The sequence below is a fragment of the Dipteris shenzhenensis genome, chromosome 9 (assembly GCF_047967505.1).
Source record: "Dipteris shenzhenensis isolate YYH24624 ecotype China chromosome 9, Dip_SZ_1.0, whole genome shotgun sequence".
Lineage (NCBI taxonomy): Eukaryota > Viridiplantae > Streptophyta > Polypodiopsida > Gleicheniales > Dipteridaceae > Dipteris > Dipteris shenzhenensis.
In genome coordinates this window covers 6,974,070-6,993,842 of record NC_141604.1, presented here as the reverse complement: position 1 = coordinate 6,993,842, position 19,773 = coordinate 6,974,070, and the positions used below count along the sequence as shown (strand labels likewise).

Sequence of the window (19,773 nt, the reverse complement as noted above, 5' to 3'; positions counted from 1 at the left end):
CTGCTCTCGTAAATCCTGTAGCTTTGTGAGGTGCACTGACATGGAGTCACCCTCTTCCATATGTGTATGAGACAATTCTCTTTTCAAAAAAGACACCCTGGCATCATTCCGAGCTGCATACATGCTCTCTAAAATATCCCATGCTGCCTTTGAGGTCTTACACGACCGGATATGGGGAATGATGAATCTTTTCACTGAAAGAGAAATACACGACAAAGCTAAAGCATCACGCGAATCCCATCTCTTTTGCTCTGGAGTGGTAGGTATAACTGCACCAATAACTTGTGCTGCAGCTGTACCCTGCGCACGACCTTTGCCTCCTCCTTGTTGGGGAGGGGTATTAGGTGCCACATTTGCTGGCCGGAACTCATCCCCACTTACATAGTTCCATAAATTATGAGAAATCAGCATATTGCATACCATAAAACTCCATAGGGAGTAGTTGGTACCATCCAGCTTATCCTCTTGTGAGAGACCACTGAAACCGAAATCATTCTGATTTTGCTGGGCCATGTCTGAGAAAGAAAATACAGCAAATGCAAATCTGAATTCCCGTGCTGGGAATAGAGTGCACAAATCCCAAAAAACACAGCCAAACACTGGCTAAAAATGCAACTCAAATCTCTATAATGTCTCTGTCAGAAATCTGCTAGAGCATCCAATCTCTCCCAAAACCTGCCAAAAGTGCTTCAAAACACTCACAGAAAGGCAGTGTGAACTGAAACCTGTCAAATTGCTCTCCCAACACAAAAGCCCCAATTTGTGGCTTGAAATTGCAACCAGAAAGGGGCAAATGGTCTGAAAGCCCCAAATGTTGTGCAAATTGCTCTCTGTTTGCAAAAGCCCCAAATTTCACTGCGAAATTGCAGTGTAATTGCAAAAGCCCCAAATGTTGAGGTGAAATTGAGTTGAAATTGGAGCAAATCCAAGAAAAGCCCCAAATTTTGCAAAATGCCCAATTCAAATAATATGCTCAAATCTGCCCAAAAAACTGCTCTGCCAAACAATGGCTTCCTGCAAAGTTCCCAAATTGCTCTTCTTCTGTAAAGCAAAAACCTGCAAAGTAATCCTGCAAGGAAAACCTACACAAAGTGCAGACACCTAGGAAGGGTACAACGCCAACGAAAGATTCAAGGGCCCAACTGTACGGACGACTGATGCCCAACAATACGGATTTGCAGCAACAGTACGGATTGTTTGGAAGATGCTTGAATGGACTGCTGCTGTACGGATGTACGGAGACACAGGCTGCTTGGAAAGAATGGCGACCTGTACGGAGGAACTGTAGGTGTACGGATAAACTATACGCAGGAGGTGTACGGACGAACTGCAGGTGTACAGCGCCACATGTGCGGTACGGACGAACTGTACGCAGGAGCTGTACTGTACGGCTAACCATACAGTCTGGCGACGAGTTGTACGGCTCTGCTGTACTGCGGCGATGGCGATGGGATAGTACGGAAGGCAGCACAGGTACAACACGGGATTGTACGAAATCAGTCTGCTCAGATTGTACGGACTGTCTGTACGGACGATACGGCAAGCTGTACGGCAGTCTGGTACGAACGTTCTGTACATGCAGCTGATGTGAAATGGTACGGATGCTGCGCAGGCTGGGACTGTACCGGCGATGATGCAGGAGGAGCTTGGGCAAGGAGCTGGGAGCACGTTTGGGAGGGAACGCTGCTCTGATACCAAATGTGAGAAGGGGAGAGAGCAAAGGTGAGAGCAAGAGGCAGGAGTGAGAGAGAGCTGAAAAGATAGTTGCAAATAGATGAGAGAGTTATAACTGAATGGAGTGATAGGTTTTGTCTAAGTGACAAAACCTTATCCTTCACTAACCATAGTTAGTGAACTAACTGTGGTTAGGGGGAAAAACCTCTAAGTGAGGGAAAAGTGCCCCTAACCTACTTATTACATTACATTGGTCACTGCTAAATTATAGCAATAATTCTAACAAGTCATTGTGTGTGAGCTGTCCTATCTTCACCTCTCTGTGGAGTCATGCTCGCGATCATGGAAATCTTGTCATACCAGCGATTTTTGGGCACAACCTTGCATGGTGGTCTTGATCTCCCTTGTGTGCGAGGAGCTGCCATGGCTGATGTGTGCAGAACCCCACCCCCCCAAGGAGGGAGGTGAGATCTTGTAGAAGTATCGCCGGGTCAATGTTTGATATCCTCTTGTGTATATGGTTGGTGTACACACATCTGCTGTCTTTTGTGAAACGGATCTTGGGGTACTAATGCCGCATTGCGATTTTGTTGGTGTGGCGGTACACACGTCAAAGATAGGGCCAGGTAAACATGGTCCACCCCACCCTAGTGGGTTTGTTTGACACTATGAATCTCAAAATCAAGGGCACTAAAGAGAGGGAGCCCTTCAGATAGTTGACGGTACTCACCAAATGGGAAGCACACAAATCTTTTAGATGGTGGCCATTGTAAGATGGCAAGGCTGTGTGCTGCTCCTAATTTCAGAAAGTGTCTCCCATATGCCTGTCATATCTTGTGAAACATGCCTCCTCTACATTGACCGATCTCATCATATATAGGCTGTAATGTGTCAAATGGTGGGGTATGTTGGCTAGCTAGGTGGACATTGACCTGCTTTGCCAGGAGTATGTCCCATCTTTCCCTGTGGATGTTACTTTATCATGTCGAAAGCTTTTGCAGGACTATGATCTGGCCATCGATTCCATCTCTGCTTTGTGTGAGCTTTTGTGTCTAGCTGCTTCTAGTACCTTGTGCAGTGGTCTATAAGCATCTGTTTTGACCATAAGTAGAGTGCTTCTTCTTCCAAAGTAGCATGCCTATTTTTGTGCCAGACTCCAGTACATAGGGGTAGAATGTATGCACCCTGCCATCCATTATGCATTCTGTTTTAGTATTCCTTTGCATGTCCTGATGCACATGCTTGGCATTCCTTATAGGCTTATTATTTGCAGTGGATGGTATACAAGAACAACTCTATTTCAGAGTCTTTCTACTTAGTACCTGTTTTGCAGCAGATGCATCTGAACTGTTGTCAAACTTGAGGCCTAGATATTTATACAATGGAGCCTTCCTTTGCTTAAATTTGCAACATATATGTTTTCGGCATGGCTTAGTGATCATAATTTTTTTGTAGTAATACCCCATTATATGCTTGAACATTAATAGAAATTGCTTGACGCATCTAGGTGTGTCTGCAACCCATTTTCCTTTGTTGCAAAGAGAACTACGTTGTGTAGGTATAAAAATAATAGAAGGGCATAACAAGAAATTCGAGTTCCTTCCCAGCTTCTTTTTGCATCCATTTGACTAGCTTCTTAAAATGGGGGTAGTGACAGCTTTTGCTTAACTCCAATGTCACTGTTTAGATGTACCTTGTGCAGGTACGTTGTGTAGGTATAAAAATAATATAAAGGTAGAACAAGCAATGTGAGTTCCTCCCCAGCTTCTTGTTTGCATCCATTTGACTAGCTTCTCAAAGAGTAGCCTGAATATTGTTGGGGAGAGTGACAGCTTTTGCTTAACTCCAATGTCACTGTTTATATGGACCTTCTCATCCAGGTCCTTGTCTATCCAAGAGAGGCCTTGCTAAAGCTCTTTGAATTTGTGTAGGTAAACCCTCCCGTGCCATTTAACATGGCAGATCTATTTGTAGCTTTGCAAATTAAGACAGCTAGAGAGAGGGAGAATTGTTTTGGTTTGAGACATCACTTGCATGCTTCTTGTACATTCTTGTTTGATGATACATTTCTTTTTGCATGGTGTAGGGTCAATAAGCCTTTTTTGCCCGTAGCTGCAGGAGACCTTTCTGTCCCGGCTGCATGGACTTTGGTAATGACACTTGCAATAGTGGGAATATGTATTGTAGCAACAAATTTCGGTCCCCTTATTACAGGACTCTATACACTGGGGCTATTCCTTGGTGCTATCTACTCAGTTCCACCTTTCAGGTTAAAGAGGTTCGCAATTGCAGCATTCTTGATTATTGCCACCGTAAGGATCCTTTCATCATCTTCTTTAACTTTTTTGTACCCCATATTGGCGTCTTTATGGATGCATCTACATATATATTTATGTTGCACTAATGGACATATAGATTTCATCTTGTGAATTTGATTGACTTACATTGTCATTATTGATCCTGTTGATAGGACTGCATGTCTGTAAATTAATAGATATTTTACTGGTAGTAGTACACTTAAAGAGTGACCCACACCCCGAATTCTTATCCTAAAGGCATGTTTTGCAATAGGTAATCACTCTGATTGGCCACAATATGAAAAAGAAGAGTGGTCAATAGTTAATGCAGGTGAATTTTACTTTAGTAGCCAACGAGTGGATGTATATCCCTTTTAAAGTGAGCTCTTTCATGACAAAATTATCATATATTTGGTTTGTGGGGATCCATCATCTCTTCCCTAACACTTTTTTAGAGCTTCTCAGTGGTTTGTTTAGAATGTAGGAGCTCAATCATGGGGTAATATTCAAGGAGATTGAGATATGAAAAGGGCAGGGGAACATGGTGTGAGTTTGAATATGACAGTTATATGATATTTTTGGGTCAATACTTGCTAATGATGGGTTGCTGACATCCCCACATGAAATGGGTTGGAGATAGCTTCCCTAGCTGGATGGGGGAGCTTGTTAACTGGCCTGTCTTGCACTTTGGGATATATGTTACCACTGCCTCTATCCGATGAAGAAATGGAATATTTCAGGAATAGTAGATTGGCTGTGACCAGTTCATCTTTTTTAACTGCAGCACATATGTATGCTGATGTGCATGAGTCCTCAAAGGCATTCTCAAAGGCATGGTATTGGTGCTAGCCACCCTATTCTTTTTTCTATACACTGTCCATAGTTTCCAGGCGTTTTAGAAACTGCAATTTGACTCTATAATAGCACTGGTGTAAATATCTGAGGCCTCTTTTTTCTTCCTGTTCTGCCCATGCTCATTTTTTGGCTAACAACAGCCATATAGTTCTAGGGTTCTTCTAATTCTTCCCTCCTCCACAGGTTAAGCCTGGAGACATGTTGGAGGGTTTCGTGAAGTCAACTAAATAACAATAGCTCTGCAATCCACTCTCTTTCATGAGGAGACACACTGATAGGTGCTAATACTGTGCATGCTACACTTGCTTCTTTTGATCTCCATCGCATTGGGTGACTTTCCATTCCATGACCATCCCAAACAGGTGGATTGGTCCACTTTTCTATCCATGTCATTAGGAACCCTTGATGCCCAATCGAGTTCAATGTGTCACCAATCCAGATAGATGCTGTCCCTAGTGCTTCGTTTATCATGCTTACAGGAAAGTGCCGCAAATAAGCAGTCTTATGGCATGACAACTTTCTAAGCTTCCTGTCCATATCATGTACAAAGAAAAATGGGTATTTTTTCTAGAATCCATCTACAACACTGGTCTTTTGCACTCCGAGTTGTATCTTGAAATTCTTTGCTTCCTCTGTTTGAGTGTTAGTATCTTTTGTCTTGCTAACTTGTGTTCAGTGGTACTTGTGGCATCTTCCATCTTCTGCCTTGCCTTACGCTCCTTTTCAACCATTCGGAGGCAAAAGTTTGAGTCCCATCTATAGCCTCTATGCATCTTGATCTCCATGTTTTCCATGCAGTGAGATTAGTAAAAATCTTCTAGCGCAAATCTATGGAAGGAGAGTGAGGTCTATGTGTAAATATTGGTACTGCATTTGGGGTGATAAGTTGAGGTACTCCTCCTCACCCTATCAAGCAATCCTCAGGGCCTCTCTAAATCCCAAATGCAAAATTGAATGGAATCTAATGCTGTGAAGCCTGTGGGCATTGATGATCTGCACCAAAGGCTTGTCTCCAGGTGTGATTGAGAGCCCACTGTGTTGGAAAAGTGAAATGGACATTGAAATTTCTGTCTTTTGGTGAGATCATTAAAGCTAAATCAAAACTGCGTGGGTGGTGGTGTTATGCCGGGCCCAGTGTGGGAAAAGCATAAAGGACATTGAAAATTGTCTCTTCCGGTGTGATCATTAAAGCTATTGTCAAAACTGAGTATGCATGGGTAGTGTTATGCCAAGGGTCTCCTAATGTGCTCTCTGGGTAAGTACCTATTGTAGGATCCGTATCTTGGCCTGTATAGCATTTTTCATTGTGTAGCTGATGAAGGAGAGCGTCCCATGGGTGACATTGCATCAATTCCACTCATGTGGGCCCCATGGTAACTACTGATGAAGAGGACATCTGCCATAGAGCTAAAGGTGCCATGGATTAACCATGAAAAAAGAGGGCTGAGGATACCATCACCCATCATTGAAGCAACAACTTTGATTGCACATAGAATAGTGTCCTCGATTGGCTTTTGCTCTTTCAATTTGGCTAGTCTCCAACCCTCCTCAAATGCATAATGGATGGCCTTGCCTTGCTGATCCCAAAGGATACAAGTAACTTGTGAAGGAGCTCCTATGTCTGAGAAGATGCCCAGCTAGTGAACTCGTTTACTCTTAGTCTGGTTGGTCCTTTGAAGTTAGCATAGTTGCTAGCCGAAACGAAAACGGGAAAAACCGGGGAAACAGAGTTTCCGGCCCCCGCATAAATGAAAATGGAAGAAACGGCAATATGGTACAATTTATGTATAAAAAATTATTTTTTATACATAATATAATTATCTATAGAATGCAAATTATACATAATACAATTATCTATACTTGAAGCATCATGCATGCTTCTATGATTCTAAAATCCTATGATGATTGAACTATCTAGTATCATCTATTATCCTTGAATAATGCTTCAACAATCAACATGTGTCATAAACTAAGTTCTAACTTCTAACTTATAACATTGAAGTTACGACAATTTGAAGTTTGAGGGGGAGGATGGAGAGGTAGAAGGAGTACGGGGAGGTGAAAGAGGACGGAGAGGTTGGAGTCGGAGGAGGATGAGAGGTAGGAGGAGGATGGAGAGCTGAGAGTAGGCTAAGGATGGAGAGCAACTACCAGCCTGCAGAATGGAGGGATGGAGAGGAGAGCAAGCTGCGGGTGCCAGGGCCTAGGAATCGAATGACAAAGATGGAGAGGCTGGAAAGCATCAAGATGGAGAGCAGCAACACGGGAGACGACGGAAACGACGATAGGAGGCAACGAATCGGCGAAAAACCTTTTAATTAAAAGAAGACAAAAACAATTTAATCAAAAGAGGGCCACCAAAAAAAAAAAAAACGGGGGGAAAAAAAACAGAGATTACGAAACGGCGTTTCTGGAAGCTGTTTTTTGTTTCGGCGTTTCCGTTTCCAGGCCAAGAACGGTGGTTTTTGGTAACTATGGAAGTTAGTTAAGAGGGATAGTTGTATTGAATTGTAAGATACTTTTGCGAGGGCCCTGTAGGCGATGACATGCCGCTCCGGTGAATGCAGCTTTTTGAAGACTCTCCACGTGTCTACTGTCGAGGTCGGTTTCCTCTCCCATCTGGACCATTGCATCTATCCCAAAAAGCCCAGTGCACTTCGCAAGTCATCAACAAAGTCCTCATTCCACATAATGGGTTGTCTATCCCTCCCATCCTAAGTCCTAGGGGGAACTTGTGAGTAGTAACTTTGTATTTGGTGCCAGGCTTTAATAACCATTGCCAAAAGGGGAGAAGATGGGAGTCTAGTGTGAACATTCATGAAACTCCATCTTGTGCTCAAGAGCCAATCATAGTTTCTATGGGGAGTGCAGCCTTAAATGTCCTGACTGAAGTCCTTGTTAGGCTCTTGGCCAATGAGTCATTTGATGACTAACTTACCCAACAGGGTTCTACATTGGGATGTCAAGATCCATAATATTGAGGCCTCTCGTGCCTAGCTAAGATGATGGTGCTCTAGGCTACCCTTGGCACTCGGATGTTTGCCATTAGATTCGGATCACCGTATCAATCTCCAGACCTAAACCATGCATGAGTGCGAGAAGCATGCATAGGAAGTAATGTACCATGAGTATGGAATTTTGAGTTTGAGACATGAGTTCGTTTGTACTACCAAGTCCTTGATGAGAGGTACAATGGGGAGATGGTCACATGTGGTGGAATCAACAGTCTTGTCTCTCTTTCTTAAGATGAATTCTTCTCTTGCTGCTCTCTAAAAAAGGAGGATGCGATCTCCCTTTCTGCCCCTCTTATCCATAGGCTGCTCAACTATATCGAAGTCCCCTCCCAAGAGTTGATTTATGGTGAGTGAGTGAGTTTTTTCTTCTTTCAACACAACACACGCACCTTCCCCCGCACACATCCACCCACCCACTCACCCACCCACACACCTCCCCTCTCAAAAAGCATTGGATGTTTGGCGAACACGTGTATCTTTTTGAAAAATTGTTATTATGTCAACTGTAATCATGGAATCCTAGGTTTTGGTTATGGTAAGGTGGGGAGTCATGACACTTTGACGATGCTCGCATAAGTGGGATTAAAGGGCTAGGGTCTAGGGGCCATCCCTAGGCCAAGGCATTAGTGAAAAGGGTGCAAATGGAATACTCATAAGAGGGCTTTAGTTGAAGGGTCCATGTAAGGACACATGGCATCGTAAGGAGAATATAAATGGCAAACATTGGGCTAGGTGGGAGAATTCCATACAGAGCTTGAAAAGGAAATGAGACCTGGAGGTAACAAGGTACATAAGGATTCAAAGAGAACTCTAATGGAAGCTTGGGGATTCGTGCTGGATAAATAGCATTGAGAAGCCCTCTTTGTTTGTGGTTATCACACTGATGTCAGAGCTATAGGTTCAATCATGGGAAAATCTACGACTTTGTTGCTGCAGCCCTTTTCTATTCAGCGATTGTTCGAATCGCAGCTGGCCATTTGTATTAACCTTGCTGTTGGGCGCACATCTCTTGAATTGAATTTTGATAGTATTGAACTCCTTAACTGAGAGGGATGGACTTTGTAGATAGGTTGTCCTCACTCCAATCGAGGATGTCTCTAGGGCTTAATATTCGAACAAAAGAAAAGTAACCTAACTAGTGGAAAGGAGAGGAAGTGAATGATTGTGTTTGAACCACGAAGACGCCTCCTAGTCACAGCACCCCCCATAGCAGCGCTTCCATATCATAGTTGCACGCCGAAACGGAAATGGCAGATATGGTAGAAACGGAGTTTCTGGGCCGAGCCGAAACGAGAAACAGCAATATGGTACAACTAATGTGTAAAAATAAATTTATGAGGAGAAGGGGGAGGGAGAGTATGAGGAGTAGGAGGAGGAGGACTTAGGGAGGAGGATGGAGAGGAGGAGGAGGAGGAGGAGGAGGATGAGGAAGAGTATGAGAAGAAGGGGAGAGTATGGGGACTCGGGAGGATGAGGGAGAGTATGGGGAGAAAGAGGAGGGACAGTAAGAGAATGAGGAGGACCAGGAGGATGAAGAGGCTAGGGTAGGAGAGTTAACACGCTAGAGTAGGAGAGTGGAGAAGATAGGAGAGTGTAGGAGAGTGGGGAGGCTAGAGTAGGAGAGGGTAGCAAAGTGGAGAGGCTAGAGTAGGAGGATGGAGAGGGTATGGGAGAAGAGAGGCTAGAGTAGGAGATTGGAGAGGGTAAAGGAGAATGGAGAGGTTGGAGGGTGTTTTAGAAAATCCCAAAAAACATTATTAAAAAAAAAAATAAATTTAGAAAAAATTGGCAACTAGAAACGCAGTTTCGCCATTTCGGAAACGGCTGGCGATTGCAGATCAAGACAATTCAAGACCTTTGACACATTAAGTTTACAATAAGAGAACTAACATAAAAAGAGTCTGAAATATTGACATCTTCAAAAGAAATAGTTGACTTACTCTTCCCATGTGATCCTAAATTTTTTGTTGAATCCCATCAATTTCCTTTTTTTTGCAGGTGCTCTCTCCTCAACTAGAACTGTACTTTTAATTCTTTCAAGTGCTCTCTTCACATCTGTGTTGAATTCAACCTATATTGGATGGAAGAAGGAGAGAGTGTTTGAGCTCATAAAGCCGATTTAGAGTGCGGAGGATGAGAATTTGCCAAGCAAAGCAGGAGACATGATGCATGGGAAGTGTCTGCACTGTTTTGAATCTCACTAAACTACTTCACTCTTGAGGAAGTAGGGGATGGATCTGCAGCAACAGCTCATGACAAAGCGTGGGGATAGAGCAGCATTTAGCCAATCTAATTGCAGCCTTGGCTGAGACTAAATTACCTTTAGATGGGTGCAACACTCTTAGTAGAATGGAGCCTCCAATTGTAGGTCGATGAGTCGCATGCGTGAAGAGGAGTTCCCCTCCATGGTGTGGACTCCATTTGCTAGTAATTAGCCAGATTTCTCATGGAGGACATAGGTAAGTTGGAGTGGGTGAAGAACATCGTGAGTGAAGTGTTACGCTCTAGCCGAGGTAGCATGACCTCGGAAGAATCAGTCGACATTTCCCTTATAGGATCTATCTTTGTAATATGTGTGTTTGCGCTTTATGTAAATGATCGGGAGGGATTAATGTCAAGGTCCTAGGTGAGGGCTGATAGCACCAGACTAGATAGATCTGAGACCAAGGGCCTAGTGCAAAGATTGTGCCTAGGGGCAAGGAATTAAATGCATCCCAAGAGAGGGGTGAAATGTTGCATTAGGAAGGCCCTATATGGATGACATGTGGCATCTAGATCTATCTAGGGATTTGGGGTCTGTCAAGGCTAGTGAGAGAAGATAAGGATGTGGATTTTTACGTGATTTTTGTACAGCTCCATCTCTCTCTTGCTTAGTAGTCTTGGCAGAGTTGGCTGGGAGGAATATGAAGGTGCTACTCCCGTGATTAGGCAGGGGAGAACAGAGGGGAAGAAGAAACGGTGTGACATGAAGCTTGCTCCATTGTGAGCTGCATCAACGTTCTTGCCATCTTTGACACCTATTTTGGCTTGGAGTTAAAGATGCGAGAGTGCAGTGAAAACTGAATAGAAAAGAGAGCACACACACAATAGGAACCAAACCTGCAAGATGGAGAGGGAGACACTACAAGGGATCTCAGGGAAAAGCCCTCAATCTGCTGGGAAAAACCTCCAACGATGAGATGAATACAACAAGAAGGGGGGACCTATATATAGCATCATCCTGCTCAGGTTGGCCTGCTGTAGTGGGCTGACCAGCCTGCCATAAAAGGGCCGACCAAGCAGCCTTGGTGACCGGACCAGCAGGTCCGTCCACCCCTCCATGCCGGTCGCCTGCTAACCCGACAAGGCAGGTCAGGTTGGCTGTCCCAAAGGGTGGCCTACAAGGCCCCCTGTAAAGGCCGAACCAGGCATCTCCAAAGGGCTGCCATTGTGGCAGCAAACAGGTCACAAAGGGGTCCTAAACAGTGCCGCATCTGATCCGTAGCCTCCTGGAAATAGGCATAGCCAAGGTGTCGGCCTGCCATCGTGCCCACAGGGTCTTGAGCCATGCTCTGAACCGTGCCAAACTGGCCCGCACAGATGTAGTCCCCTCCTGGCATCTGCACATCATCTTGGTGGAGCCTCCACATAGGCAAAGGTGGCCAGATACACCACTAGACCTGGCATAGGCACATGCCCAGGTACACATCTAACCCTACTCTATACTGTGCTCACAAGGGGCGGGCACACCCACAACAAAGCCGCCCACTCATGATCTACACATGATGCATCAGGAGATGCTCAACTCCAACTAAAGAAGCCCTTAAAGATATATTTATGTGGTTACTCCTCGAGCTGCTCTATGATGTCCAAAACAAGCTTCAAAAGATGGTAGACTATGACGAGTTCAAGCAATGGTTGGAATGGGAGTCAAGTGTAACCCAACAAGAAGTTGAAGCCGTTCAACGGCTTTGCTCGAGAGAGATCTTTTGGCACAAGGTGACAACGATTGTCCTTGTGGTTATGTACTTGTACAGAGTGTGTGCATGACGGACATCGAGGAAGCTACTTTAGGGCTTCTTGATCACTTCATAAAAGAGGCCATTGCAGAGATTAGCTTCTCTGCCGTTCTAGATACGGATGTTATACCATCATGGTAAATCTCTAACCTATGGTGCTAATGTCAATTCTTTAATTTCGAATGTTAACTAATAATCTCTAATTTGTAGTTATTTTCTTTGAACTTTAGTGATATCTTCGATACCACACCAAAGTACAATGACATTCTCTATCTTACCAACAAAAAGTAGAAGTGGATTAAACAACCCATCCATGGTTTGCCGCCCTCTTGCATCCTGCTTACAAGGCCTCCTCTTCCTTTACAGATGAGGGCTTGGTCTCTGATAGAGATGCATACCTCCTTCCGAAAGCATTGCATTAGGATAAGCATGGTATATTTCTTGAAGACCTCATCAACTATAATGACAAAAAAGAAAATGCACCCCCACCTACAAAGAGTAGCTATTAGGATTCTTGTATAAGTAAAATTATAAAATCTAAATACTAAAGACTAAAGAGGCAAGCCGCAAGACTAATCTCGAAAATTAAATTCACACCTGCTATTTACTTAACATTACTATGTAATAGGCATGAGGATTGGGATAATTCGTGCCATCAAATAGTGCTTTTGGGAGCGGTTCTCTGTGCCTAAGAGACAGCTCTAGTCTCTGATCCTGTAACAACACTCCAGAAATTCTTGGCTACCAACAAGTAGTGCAGCATGTACGACCGCATGGGATGATTGGTGCCATCAAGCTTGTCCTGAATGGGGCAAGTTTGCAAACTGTTGGAGGCAACTGGCAGCCCAAAAGACAGCTGAACTGAAATTGGAAGTGGGAGAAATAAATAGAAGCTGCAGGAAGTAGCCGTTTGACGACTTGGTAGAAATCTGTACGGTTTTACGAACATCTGTATAGCTATAGACGTCTGTACAGCTGTATGGACGGATCTGAAAAAATGTTTGATAGGTCAAAATGATGCAGGGAATAGTTGTGGCTGTTCTGAAATTATTTCCAACAAGTTTGTCAACGAACTGATAGCTTGAAAGCTCAAAAAAGCTTGGAACGCTGTCACGGTTGACATTTGGAACTCCTGCAAGGTGTGGCTGTACCAAACAGCAAGAGAAGCTGCAAATCTGGTGACACAAATGCAGGTTGTAAAGCGGGAGCTGCAATGACACCTCGGAAGCTGAAACATCAGTTGCGGCAGTTGACAAGCAGCTGGAAAAGGTTGCGGGAGTGCTCTGCAGCAGCACGAGAGCTGAAGGCAACTTTTGGAAGCTGTGACACAGAAAGATGAGCTTCTGAAAGAGATTTTGAAGCAAGTTGAAGTGCAATAGAGTGAGCTGAGCTGCAAATGAGCATGGGGGGAGACAGTAGGAGCAAGAGATCCTGCTGTAATACCACTGTTAGATGCGGGGAGAAATGGTAACCCACATCAATCTCTGCCATGTCTTAGTCTTGCAAGCAAGGCAGGCCCACCCCCTTGCATCTGACTCTGTCTGCTATGCCCAGGATTAGCCTACAACTAGGCTCTGATACCAAGTTCAAAATCTTGCAGCTAGTCAAGCAAGCACTGTGCAACAGGAGCCACAGCATTGCCATCATGTAGTGTGCCAAGCAACTCCAAAAGGCCCCATTTAGTCGAGAATGAAAAGTACTGCCAATCTATAAAAGGCTCCACAACCAACTACAACTTTGCAAGTGGGATTAACGTACACCAATTTCTGCCCTGTGTTAGTCTTGCATGCAGGGCAGTTGTGATTCCCAACAAAATTGACCATGAGAATGATGGAGATAGGCAACATCTACCACCTTGAAGAGAAAAGATGCATTGGAGAAAGGGAAGGAGAAGGAACATTCAAGAAGCAGGAGCATTCACGAGGCAAAGACAAGAGGAGGTACACAATCACCACAAGGGACTGAAAGAACATGAAAATGAGCAGTGAAGGGCAAGCATAAAGCAAGCAATGGGGACATAAAAGAGATGTAGGAGTGTGCAAAGCAGCTTCACATCAAGGGGAAGATGGGGGGCTCTATCAAACCTGAGAAGACCTCTGACCAGCAGGGAGATGGAAAGGAAGCGCAGGGAGAGGGGGGAGGAAAGAGGCCAAGGAGTAGGTGTGTCTAGCAGCAAGTCCCTGCTCTGCATTGAAGAGTAGGAACTACCAAGAACTGCTGTCTGCAATCCTATTTATTTCTGCTTTACCATGCACTCTGTTTGATCTTAAATTGCAGGTTGTTGCTCGTACAGTTGAGTAAATCTTGGAAAGATGGGCTTGGAATATTAATCCTTTCTATCTCTGCAAAGTGTATCTTGGGGCATATTTGTGTCCTCGATTGATTGACTTGTTTTTGCAATGCAGGTTCGTGGTTTCTTATTGAACTTTGGTGTGTACTATGCAACAAGGGCCGCACTTGGGCTTTCATTTGAATGGAGGCGAGTTTATTAAACTGGTGAATCTTTTATGAAAAATAGATGATAAGGGTGCACCTGTGCTCTCCTTTACTATTTGTTTTCAAAATGCTGTCCTGACTCAAGATTTAAATCATGGTTGCAGTCCTCCTGTAATATTCATCACGATCTTCGTGACCTTATTTGCTACTGTCATCGCCATCACAAAAGATCTTCCAGATGTGGAGGGCGATCGGAAGTGAGTGCCCAAAAAGACAAAACCCATGAGATCTGAGTAGTAATATAGAAAGACCAGGGATTTGATGCAGCTTAAAATGTTACATTGTTGTTGTGCTGTGCACGATAATGAATCTTTTGGTTGCATGACTGAATTTTACAGAATTGTAGTCTTTTGGGGGGGGGAGGGGGAGAGAGAGAGAGAGAGAGAGAGAGAGATGGATGATATGATATGATAATTGTATTAGAGTCCACTTGAGACCTTTAGGATCTATGGGACATGCGATCACAATTAACTAATAGTGATCTCTTACATCCAGTGAAAGCAAAATATTACGAACTTGCTATATAGTGAGCACTTGTCGGGCTAGCTTGTGTAGTAGCCCTAGTACCTTGTTGCGATGTTCCAAAACTTCATTTAAGTAGCTTGCTAGCGTTTTGGCTGGCTGCTCCAGTGGATTTTTCATATTATTTCTGCTATCCCCATAACCTTCTCTGAGATGTGTATAGGCTCTATATCTCAGGATACATGCTGCTCAATTTCAACCTCCCCTGTGGGGCAGATTTTGCTGGTCCTTACTTCTCTAGGGATCTTTGGTCGTGCACACATGCCCCTCTCCACTTCTAGATCATGTGAAGTGGTTCTGATTTTGCAGATGGTATGTCTTCCCCGAGGTATTTCTGCATTCCATAGCTTTCCATTGATTTAATTTCCTGTTTGTAGAACTGCATTTTTGTCCCCGGGGTTTGCCATAGTTTGTGTACAATTTTCACTATCTCCCTAATTTCACTTCAGATGCATCTTCTAAGATATCAGCTTCTGTTATATCCCATGATTCCATTCCATCCATTCATTCCCTCTCTGTGCCATCCAGTGACTTGCGTAGCTTCCATTGCCTTGTGTGGTATCCTACTGATGTCCATCTTTTCAACTTTGTTGAGGTAAGCCGTAAACTGACATAATGCCTCCAGGTATCATACTTGTCTCAGCCAGAAGGAAGGTAGGGTGTCTGTGCCTTAACCCCCTAACTCCCTCTAAGGAAATGCTTATGTAAAGTTTCTATTGTTTGGTGCCCAAGTTGGACATCCTAAAGGATGAGTCCATAGAACTAAGGCTTACCACCTTACATACCATTTCTCAAAGGTGAAGAGGAACCTTGTAAAGAAGTTAGGAGGTTGTGAACACCATCACTGTAGTCTTGGACAGATTTAGAGAGTTTAGTCTAGAGTTTAGACTTGGACAGATTCACAAAGAGTTTAAGTCCTCACAAAGGTTTGCAATGCATCTAGGTAAGCTTTTAAACCCTGAGGGGATGACTATCATCTTTTGCAAAGAATATGATCTCTACTATCATTCTCGAGAGGCTGTCAAATCTTTTATTTTCAAAGAATGCTGCATAGTGTGCGAACTTAGTAGAGGTGCTCTTTGCACGATATGATTAGGAGCCCAAATTTACAAATGTCTACGGCTCATGATGTGAGAAACGTTACTCAATCCTCAGTGATAAACAAAAGGAAATGGAGCCAATGAAAAGATTTTTGTGTAGATGTGGAGCTCTTGAGGCCTCTCCTTCCCCCCTTTGAGAACGGGTCTCTTTGCATCTTAAGGCATTTGACATGGGCTACTTAAGGCGTCTCCTTTTCTCCTAGAGAATGTGTCTATTTCAAGCATTAGAGCGTACTTTCCCAAAGTCTCATCTTGCATTTTGTCTACCATGTCTCACACAATGACAGGCTCCAACAATCATCAATCAGGCCATTGAATGGTAGTACATGATTTTTTAGACAATGTCTGCAATAGTCATCCTTTTCCATTAGACCAAGAGATGCATTGGGCACTCCGTGTCGATCAAAGCTATGATGTGTTTCAAACATTATAGGTCCTAAAATGCTTATTAACTTACTCTTTGTAAAATTTTGAGAGAGCTTCCATGTAGAAAACACCCATGGATCACCTCTCCTTGAGCCTTTTATAAACATTTTGGCTCGTAACTGGTATGCTGTTTAGAAAGTCATACATGCACCCTCGCACTGTATGAGGCCAAGATAGGGCTCCACTCCAAGAGGAATTGAGGGACATCAATTGGTTTGAAATAGCTTTTTTATGTCTTTGCCAAGGTATTGGGCATCTAGTTGAGACTGCTACAAAGAGATGTCATTCAGTCATAGTACTTAGATAAAACTTAAGGCAGTATCTTTGTCTTCCAGAAGTCACCAAATGGCCAAGGATAGCTCCTATTGTCTATGATCTAGCCTTCATGGTATCATTGTGGCCATGCATTGGCTTCATCATTTCACAAGAGTGTGAGGATGAAACTATTAAAAAATGCTAAAGCTGGCATTTCATGCGTTATGACATTTAGATTGTATGAAAGTGCTAATTAAAAATCTGGAATACCCTTTTTCTAGGTTATGCCTCTTCTGCTGCCATGGATGCCTTCCATAAGGAGGAGTCATGTTGACATTTACACGATATAAGGAAGGACAAGGCTCTACAGAAAATCACCCATGTCATCATCTAGCACCTTGGTCCATAAGATCCATTCAAACGGCTCATGTTTGAAGGGTGAGTTACATCTTTAAGTCATTATCTAAGGGATAGTCATTATGAAGTATACTCATTTCAGGAGCTGTAGTACAGCCAGCTTTCAACAAGGCTGAAATGTTTTGAAAAAACATGATTTTATGATTGTCTGTACATACGTCAGAGGGGTGTATGTGTATGTGTGTAAACTATTGGAGGTCAACATTTCATGATGTCATTGTAGAGAGAGAGGGCCTTGCTTGTGGGTGTGCCCGCCCTGTGAGAGGTAGGGTTGGCTGAGTGAGGGCCTTTGTTGTTTGGGTGCCCACCCCTTATGAGCGTAGAGTAGGGTAGGATGGTTGCCCCTTGTCAGCCCAGAGTTGGAGGCCTGCGTGGCTGTCCCTGGAGCTGTAGGGCTGCTCCTATAGAGGCCTTTTGTTGGCTGAGGTGGGCCGACCTGATGGTCTGCCACCTTTTCTTGCTGTCAGCCTGTTCCAGGAGGGATCAGCCTCCTGTATGGCTGCGTGGCAGTCCATACCAGGGCTGGAGGAGGTCAGCCCAGTAGAGCCTTCAGCCGGGGTGCTTGGGGCAGGGAGTTAGCCCTCCATATGGCTGGCTAGCAGGCTCTATATAGGGCTGATGGATCGGCTCCTAGAGAGCTGTTGAGTGAGCCTATTGACTGGAGGGTAGAGCCCTCTTATAGGGATGGGTGTGGCATCCCTTGGAGGCTAGAGCTAGGTCGGCTCACCTTGCTGGCTGGTCAGCCTCTAATTGCAGCCAACTAGGGAGGGGGAGGCAGCCTATATATAGGCCCCCCTTCCCTCATTGTTGTCATCTCATTTTTGAGCAGTGGTGCCTATCTATAGCAGAGGTTTTCCCCACCGTTCTTGGGGGTTTTGTCCCTAGATCCCTTGCATTTCTCTCTCTCTCTCTCTCTCTCTCTCTCTCTCTCTCTCTCTCTGTCTCCTCTATTGTTCAGTTCATGTGTGGTGCTCTCTCTCTCTCTCTCTCTCTCCATTTCTGTCCAAATCAGCTGCAGTTCTCACATGGTATGAGAGCCACGGTTGGCTAGAGACCGGAGGTGTGGAGGGAGTGTTGAGCCAGCAAACGGAAAGGGGGTTTTAGGGCTTCTGTTCGGAGGTGTTTGTGAGCAGAGGTGTGGACCGTACATGTTTCAACGAAGGCGTGACTTTAAAGGGTGTTTTCAGATTCGAAAGGAGGAGTTCTGGAGGGTCAGGACTGTGCAGGTGTGAAGGTACTTAGGATTTCAGCCTCTTCATCATCTTCTTGATCCCTCTCCTCTCCTCTCTTCTGTTACTCCCCTTCTCACCTTCTTTCCCATCCACGCTCTCTTCCAGTTCGATTTCCTCTTCACTCCGACTAGCTGAGATGGTGGAAAGCAAGGCAAAAATTCCAGTTTTTCCCACCTTTTTGTTCGACTGTCAATTGGATGGTCTCAATTACGGTGTCTGGTGGGTCATGATGGAGTATATGTTATAGTCGTATGATCTGGTAGACTTCATTTTGGTTGGAGTTGATAGGCCCGATCCCCTTGCATCCAATCAAGGGATCCTGTGCAGAAGGAGAATGAACCTTGGCTTAGTTGTGGGACCGTGTCAATGGCAGGGTAAGGTCATTTATATTTCTTAACTATACTCCTCAGGTGATTAATCACGTGAAGCATATGATGGTGGCCAAGAGTATCTGGGAGCACTTGGCATCCTTGTACAATCAAACCTCTCACTGGAAGTCCAGATGAGATTGTTGGATCCCAAGAAGTCTTCATCGATGCTGGAGCACATCAACAAGTACCAGGAACTTCAGCAAGAGATCCTCCCGACGGGGAAGCAGCTATCTTTCGTGGACATGGCCATAACATTGTTGTCCTAGCTATCTTCTCAATATGGTGCATTCTATTCGTCCTCAATAACCAGGGGAAGGATGAATATGTTGACCTGGGACTTGGTCACAATGGTGCTTGACCAAGAGGATAGATTTGTAGATCGTACCTATGAGAGTCAGCTTGAGGCTTTGGCAGTTGAGCAGAATGGACAGAAGAAGTTGACAGCTGAGGAATCGGAAGCACTCAAGGCCTCACATACATGTAACCGATGTGGCCAGAAAGCTCATTATTGGCAGTAGTGTCCTCAAAGCAATAGTGAGGGGACTAGTGACCCGAAGGATGGTTCTGCTGTCACTACGGTGTTTGTTCCAGCCTTCTAGTAGCACGCAGCAAGATGCGATGCCAGCAGGTTTTCTGGATCTAGATGGAGGATTGTTTGCTTGTTAGTGGCAGCGGTACCTGCCCGACAGGTGCAGTGGTGGCGAAGGAGTCGTTGATCGAGGCAGGCTTTTAGGCAGGACCTCAAGCTGCAAGAAGGTGTTCCCGCTGAATCAGGTGGCAGTATCTTATCAGTATGTATTTTGTTTGGACGTCACGACTTGACAGATCCAGACCCTGCTGCAGCTATTGTCTGATGCAGTTGCTGGACATCTGGATGGGTTTGAAGATTGCCAGTTCGGGAATCTAGACAATCTACAAATCCAGACACAGTAGATTGATCCTTGTGAGCTCTCATATGCCCATTGTTACTGGAGCATGGAGGTTTATCGATCTGGGCACAATGTACCAGTTTGGACCTGAGAGGGGGCTGTATAGCTCTGAGATACAGGTGTCCATGCAGGGAAGCAGACCTTGCACCGACGGCAGTATCAGTTGGATGGTTGTACCAGTTTGGAT

At 44.5% G+C, this 19,773-nt stretch overlaps 1 protein-coding gene across 3 annotated transcripts in view; it reads left to right on the top strand.

Moving 5' to 3' along the window:
- The window catches only part of LOC147898134 (homogentisate prenyltransferase), a 74,033-nt gene that overhangs the window by 40,810 nt on the left and 13,450 nt on the right, over positions 1–19,773 (top strand). For all 3 annotated transcript variants that reach the window (XM_087379293.1, XM_087379292.1, XM_087379294.1), the window contains exons 6-8: positions 3,761–3,986; positions 14,244–14,317; positions 14,439–14,531. In XM_087379293.1, coding sequence (XP_087235419.1) covers positions 3,761–3,986; positions 14,244–14,317; positions 14,439–14,531 — 393 coding nt within the window. The remainder of the gene's footprint in view (positions 1–3,760; positions 3,987–14,243; positions 14,318–14,438; positions 14,532–19,773) is intronic.